Raw genomic sequence first — 7,889 nt, forward strand, 5'->3', positions numbered from 1 at the left:
TGTTCACCTTTCCGGAACCTCGGGTATTGCACGGCATACTTTGCAACACCACCACTTGTTTGTGCAACTTCGCGGCTTCCATTACAGTTGTAGTGCAGAGCTGCCAACAGAAGTCTATAGGAAATCATAAAATGAGAGCAGATTTTGAGATAGAAATATCAGATGTCTGTATGACATGCCAATATGAGATGTAGTTAATCCATTTCGCAACACTGACCTACTGTACATCCCAAGGTAAGAAAACCCTGTGTGTTTGGGAGCGAAGAGCAGGATGAGGGAGTGAAACGCCTCAAGGGAAAAGGTTTGGTGCTGTGGCGACAGCTGCTTCACATCCTTCAGCAAGGATGCCTTTGTGACAACACCCTCTAGTTTCACCGCAACCGTTGAGCCTGTAGAAAAAGAAGAAAAAAAAAAGTCCTAAACAAAACATTTTGTTTTACCCTGATTAATTGTATTACAACACAGGTTCCAGCAAAAAATCTCTCAGGTCACATTATCATAAAACCATAGAGTACACATATTTCATGGTGTATACCTGGTACTAGCCACTCCTTTTTCCGTTGCTCCCCCTCCAGAGGTAGATGAGCACAACAGGGAAAGGCAGGAGTGTCATGCTCATGGATGTCCTGTATGTGGTTCACCATGCTCTTCCACTTGGCCTCCATGACCTCTGGGTTGCCATCAGGAGTGGAGGCTGCAGTCCAGTAGAGGTGGTTTATAATTGCAGGCCTCCACAACATCAGGTCCCCACAGTCCTTTTCCTTGGCCGCCGTATCCAAAGCCTTGCTGAGACCTTGTTTACAACAAATGGAAAGTATTATATCGATGGAAATGTAATTTCAAGAATTACCTTAAAGCTTCCAACATCGCGATACATACCTTTCCCGACATGCCAGACATCAAAGAAATGCCTTGTCCCCTCAGTACACATTTCCTCTCGCACCCACTTGGCAACCTTAAAAGTAATACACAAACTGTTAGGAAGCTTGCACTATCTTGCCATCAGTGCATCAGCATGAGTACATTCTTCTGGCATCAGTGTATATTATACCATCCCTGTCATCATTCAGGCCTGGCAGGATGAACAGGCTGTGGTTAGCAATGACCCCGGGGGGATAGGTGGTGATCTAATTGTTGCAGGTGACTGTAGTTAATGCACTATTTACATGGTCTGATATGCTTTGCCAGGTCTCCTTGACATTTTGGCAGGAATTGAAACCACTCAGTAATAGAGGGGAGAATTTATACATCTATATTGTATATCTTTGTATTTACCTGGCGATGCCTGTCGGTGATGAGGGTCGACACTTGAAGATCCTGCCCCCTGAGGAGGGTTATGCTCCTCTTTAAACCCTCTAACTCGCACCAGTTGCTATTCGGGACCTCTGAGCACTGCAACATGACACAATCACTGTAAGTGGTGAAAGTGGATAAACTTTATTTCTTTGTCTGATAACATCACACTTACCTGGACAAGCTGTAGGTCGACAACCTTATTTATTCTCTCCTCAATCAGCGAGTAGGTCCCGTATTTCGCACAATGTCCAGGAGAGTCTGACCTGGGTATGATTATTTGTATTTATTTGTATTTTTTTGTAATTGTAATTATGTTAAAGATACAACATAGCACATCAGACCATGTCATCTGTAAACATGTCTCATATTAACATCAGGCAAATTGTGCATTACCTACAGTCCCCTGCTACAATCAGGCCACCCCCCATCTCCTTCAATTCACTTATCATGGTTGCTTGTTCTTCCTGCCAGGCCTGAATCACGATCGGGATGGTGTAGTAACGCTGGTGGCGGAAGAATGTATTCATGCTGATACACTGTAGACCAAATAATGTCAGCATTCTGAGAGTTTGGGTTGGTAGACATCCCGAAAAATGAATTGCCCCACTCAGAAGTAGGTTGCAGGCTGGCATGTTTCTGTGCAAAATTGGCTGGTTTTGCCAGAACCGCTGGAAGCCACATGTTGCACAGACCTACCATATGCAGAAAATAAATCAGAAAATTATCAGGTCACTGTGGAATAAGTTTTTTCAAACATGTTCTTCTTACCTGCTTTATTTTGATAAATGTGCCACCCTGCTGCACCATCCTACCGTTAGATTCACTACAGCAGGCAGGGCAAATGGTGAACAGGGCCATCAGCTGGTCTTTGCACACAATGTATTTATCTGGACCACTGTAAAACAAAAAGAGAATATTAGATACTTCATTCATCCCAGGGGGAATGTATGTATCCAGTAGCTTATACAACCACACTGCAACACAACACACATACAAACATCTCACACACGTGAAAATAACTCACAGAAATCTAAAAAGTAAAGTAAAGGGCATGTAAAGTGATACAAAGGCTTGGTAGGGACTGACCCTATGATACATTGACCATGACAAGGTGCTATGGTAGACAGACATCACAGTTTAAAGTTAGGAGGCTTATCGTCTCACTTTAGGTCAGAGTCACTTGGATGAGGTGGCGGATCCTCATATGATGCCTCCTCATCTGAGGACACGTCCTCTTCATCAGGCACCCAGGATGTGTCACTTATGATGAAAGACGCCTCTTCATCACTATTATCAGGACTGGCAAGGGGTGTAGATGTTCTTATGTGTGTGGTCTGTGTCCCCACACTGACCATCTTGGGCCTTACCTGCACAGCTGTGTCAGAGAAGCATAAGACAAACATAGCCACAATGACAATGATGGTATAATAATGACAATGATGGTATAATAATGCTGCTATGTTTTGATTTAAACAACAATAGCTTATTAATCAGTGTACATATATGAATGTGAATAATACATACAGTGTGATTTTGGAATATGTTTACTGACGTTTAGCCTCCACTACAACCCTGAACCCCAGACTAAAATATATCCCTAGACTTACCAAAGGACTTTCCATGAGGTTTCAGATCACACTGCGACCCAGTGTGACATAGGCCAGATGCAGGTGGAAGGGTTTCGGGCTCAGGAATGTCAGGATTTTCTTGGAGTGTTACATTTTCCAAAATCTTGTGTGAGAACCAGTGAAAACAGGGGAGAATCACAAGCATAATGAGTAAGAAAGTATGTAAACATGTATTTACATAATACATTGTCTAACACACGTCTTATGAGCAAACACTCATGGCAAGGCATTTAACTTTTGGGAGCTATGCGAGAAGATAGCCTTATCACTACTCCTAACTTTCAGCACCAGTGATGGCTACAGTAGCTAATATTTAGCTACTTCTGGATATTTTCATTTAGCTTTGGAAATTTTCACGAAGTATGCTTTTCTAATAATTCTAGTAGTAGTAGTCGTAAGACGTTAGAGGGAGTGCACTCTCAAAAACAAAGTAAAGGCGAAGGTATTTGTTGCGCTCCTCAGACGAACAACATCTAGCTCTGCCACCAGTACGCTCAGGCCAATCCAAACTTTTTCATCCGTCCTCACTGGTGGTAGAACGCGCTACCAGTACCTAATGTTATACTAGAGCAGGGACATTCCTCTTCAAAAAACTCAAAAAACAAAAAATCTCCTCTCGTAGCACTACTTACAACTAACCTGGCAAATTCTGACTAGAACTGACACTTGACCGTACAAAAACAGCTCTCACTGACGCACATACTAGCCAACTATTGTAGAATAGCTGAGACTTACCTCAGTTTCTCTTTTCTTCAGTGATTCTACTTATTAACAGCAGGTGTTCATCACTAATGCTCAACAATCACTTACATATTCACTTAATTATCTCACTGCAACACTGTCTCAATGTTACTTTTACTCTTTGTAGTGTGGATTTCCCTGTGGGGTTGAAAGGGTTAACAGTGTAAGATAAAAAGACACACCCACAAAATGTATTTTAACAGTAATAAACTGTAAGTTATAAAACTGTTTTATACTGGCAACACTGTTGCCAGTAGTTTACTGTAAAATAATTTTTTGGGTCACCATTGTGCAGAAGAGTAGAGCCTGTGCTTCAGTCCAGGAGAAGATCTACAAACATTGATGATATGCTGCATGTTGCTTTATTTAACAGGCGGTGACTGTGTAGTTGCTGGTCCAGTGGAAGTCTCTTTATGTTCAATAGTTTTTTAGTGGTCTCAAATGAAAGAAGTTCACAGTAATACATTGCCCCCCCCCCCCCCCCCCCGAAACCCAAAAAAATGCAGTTTTTCCTAAATAACTACCTGAACCGTGGCACCGAGGATGAAGACATTTTTATGGTATGTTGGTCTTAAGGGCCCACATCAACCTAGCCCATAATCACTCATTTGTGATTTGCGCCCCTCCCATAAAAAAGGAAAATGCAATATTCTTCTGCTTTAATCCCACCTTCAGTTGAGATGTTCAGAACTGCACCATATTTCATGTGTATGATTAACTTGACATCCTCTGGGGGTATGCTAAGTTTCGTAGAATTTCATCCATGGGGGAGTATAAAATAAATTCATTTATGTGCACATTTAGTGACTGTACACTCATCGGCCTGTAGATGGGGGTGTTGAGCGAAGGGTTGCTGGTTTAGGATGATACTGTCACACACACATGCAGGAATACAAACAAACGCAAGCATGTACACACACTGACATCCACACGCACAGACACACACCCATACACACACATATAAATCCACATGCACAGACACACACACACAAACACACAAGCGCACACACATGTACGCACGCATACATACACGCACAGACACACACACACACACACACACACAGACACACACATACACAAACACACACACACACATACACACACACACAGACAGACATGCACATACTACTACTTTTTTTAGGTATCAGCCATATTTTTTTTGTGGAAAGCCAGTGCTGGCCTGAGCGGCGGTCATATTTTGTACCGCCATGCGGTACATCTAGTTTTAATGTATGTTTATAATGTTCTTTGGAATGTTCATGTTATATTTGTTTTTGTTCCTTTACATTTTCATCCCTTCAAATATTTTTGTTCCCCCATTCCTTTTCAATGCTTGTTTATAATGCTCTTTGGAATGTTTTATTTACCTTAATAAATAAAAGGTAATGGGGCTCAGGTCAGGAAGCAGACAGACTGGCTTAACCGACCGTCTGCTAGCGGCCTCGCGTCACCAAGGTCAGATAAATCCTATCACATAGAGCCTCTTTCACCTAGCTATCATCATATAGAGACTGTGTCTGTTCCCCGAATTTGGAAATCCAAAAAACGTTTAAACCCAACTAAGGTTAAAAATTTAATTGATGTTCAACAAATAAAAAACAGCTATAATACAGATGAGCAAATGCTAAAGCTTGGGTTGCTGAATATTCGATCGCTTACTTCAAAAGCACTCGTTGTTAACGATATGATTTCAGATAATAACCTAGATGTGCTGTGTTTGACAGAAACCTGGCTAAAACCAAACGATTACATTACTTTAAATGAATCAACCCCGCAAGATTACTGTTATAAACATGAGCCTCGTCTGAAACGCAAAGGGGGTGGTGTTGCTGTAATTTATAGTAATATTTTCAAAACCACTAAGAAATCAAGTTTTAAATATAATTCTTTTGAAGCATTGGTGCTTAATGTAAAAATATATAGTGTAAACGATAAATCACGTTTGAGATTTGTGCTGGCTACTGTATACAGGCCACCAGGGCACCATACAGACTTTATCAAAGAATTTGCGGACTTTCTATCAGAATTAATATTGACTGCAGATAAAGTACTAATTGTTGGTGATTTTAATATACACATCGATAATGAAAAAGATGCATTGGGATTGGCATTTAAAGACATTGTAAATTCAATTGGAGTTAGACAACACGTGTCAGGACCTACTCATCGTCGTAATCATACTCTAGATCTAATATTATCACACGGAATAGATGTGGATGCCGTTGAAATTCTGCAGCAGAGCGATGACATCTCAGATCATTATCTAGTCTCGTGTAAACTTCATTTAGCCAAGGCTGCAAAGCCGACTCCGTGTTTCAAATATGTGAGACCTATCACTTCTGCTACTAAAGATTGCTTTATTAATAATCTTCCTAAACAGTTTCATCATCTCAGCATCTCAGATAGCTTAGAAGAACTAGATATTACAACAGAAACGTTTAACTCTCTCTTTTCCAGCACTTTAGACACAGTTGCTCCGTTGCGCTTAAAGAAGATTAAAGAAAAAAGTCCAACGCCGTGGTACAACGAGCACACTCGGGCCCTTAAGAGAGCAGCCAGAAAAATGGAGCGCAACTGGAAGAAAACAAAACTAGAGGTATTTCGCATTTCATGGAAAGAGAGCTCAATTACTTACAGAGAGGCTTTAAAAGCTGCTAGATCTGCTTATTTTTCAACCCTATTAGAAGAAAATAAACATAATCCTAGGTATTTATTTGAAACGGTGGCTAAACTAACGAAAAATAAAGCTTCAAGCACCGAAGTTTCCAAGCAACACAGCAGTAATGACTTTATGAACTTCTTCACTTATAAGATTGATAATATCAGGGACAAAATTATAAATATGCAACCGTCTACTACAGTATCACATCAGGCAGTGCATTGTAGTCTCCCTGAGGAAAAATTTGATTCATTCGTTGCTATAGGAGAGGAAGAATTTACTAAACTCATTAAATCATCTAAATCTACAACATGTATGTTAGACCCTATACCGACTAAGCTACTGAAAGAAATACTTCCAGAGGTCATAGATCCTCTTCTTAATATCATTAATTCGTCTTTGTCTCTAGGATACGTACCAAAAAACTTTAAGCTGGCTATGATTAAACCGCTTGTTAAAAAAACGCAACTTGATCCTTCAGAATTAATCAATTACAGGTCGATCTCGAATCTACCTTTTCTGTCAAAGATATTAGAAAAGGCGGTATCCTCACAACTGTGTTCCTTTCTTGAAAGAAATGATATCTGTGAGGATTTTCAGTCCGGATTTAGACCATACCATAGTACCGAAACAGCTCTCGTTAGAGTCACAAATGATTTGCTCTTATCAACCGATCGTGGTTGTATCTCGCTATTAGTGTTACTCGATCTTAGTGCTGCATTTGACACCATCGACCACAACGTTCTTTTAAATAGATTAGAACATTATGTTGGCATTACGGGAAATGCACTAGCATGGTTTAAATCATACTTATCTGACCGTTATCAATTTGTAGCAGTAAATGATGAGATGTCTCATCGATCACAAGTTCAGTATGGCGTACCACAAGGCTCAGTACTAGGACCGCTGCTGTTCACTCTGTACATGCTACCCTTAGGAGATATCATTAGGAAACATGGCATTAGCTTTCACTGTTATGCCGATGATACTCAGCTCTATATTTCTTCAAAACCTAACGAAACTTACCAATTCACAAAATTAACGGAATGCATAGCGGATATAAAAAATTGGATGACTTGTAATTTCCTACTTCTGAATTCTGAAAAAACAGAGTTTCTAATTATTGGACAAAAAACTTCCTCACGTAATAATCTAGAATACTGTCTAACACTTGATGGCTGCTCTGTTAAGTCTTCGTCGTCGGTTAGGAACCTGGGTGTGCTCTTTGATACCAATCTTTCATTTGAAAGTCACGTGTCTAGTATCTGTAAAACTGCATTTTTCCATCTTAAAAATATATCTAAATTACGCCATATGCTCTCATTGACAAATGCGGAACAGTTAGTTCATGCGTTCATGACCTCAAGGCTAGATTATTGTAATGCTCTACTGGGTGGTTGCCCTGCACGCTTAATAAACAAACTACAGCTGGTTCAAAACGCAGCAGCTCGAGTTCTTACCAGAACCAGGAAGTATGACCATATTAGCCCAGTTCTGTCAAAACTGCATTGGCTCCCTATTAAACATCGCATCAATTTTAAAATATTGCTGATTACTTACAAAGC

The 7,889-nt window shown here is 40.3% G+C and overlaps 1 protein-coding gene across 1 annotated transcript; it reads right to left on the reverse strand.

Moving 5' to 3' along the window:
- Nucleotides 1-488: 488 nt before the first annotated feature.
- LOC307151638 (uncharacterized protein) lies at nucleotides 489-2,651 on the reverse strand (the record flags this gene model as incomplete). Its single annotated transcript, XM_079859752.1, has 7 exons — nucleotides 489-793; nucleotides 880-955; nucleotides 1,276-1,392; nucleotides 1,469-1,559; nucleotides 1,690-1,988; nucleotides 2,065-2,191; nucleotides 2,461-2,651. 7 exons carry the CDS (start codon nucleotides 2,649-2,651, stop codon nucleotides 489-491), a joined length of 1,206 nt encoding a protein of 401 aa, XP_079715878.1.
- Between the last annotated feature and the right edge of the window lie 5,238 nt (nucleotides 2,652-7,889).

This window comes from Squalius cephalus (assembly GCF_949319135.1).
Source record: "Squalius cephalus genome assembly, chromosome: 23".
Lineage (NCBI taxonomy): Eukaryota > Metazoa > Chordata > Actinopteri > Cypriniformes > Leuciscidae > Squalius > Squalius cephalus.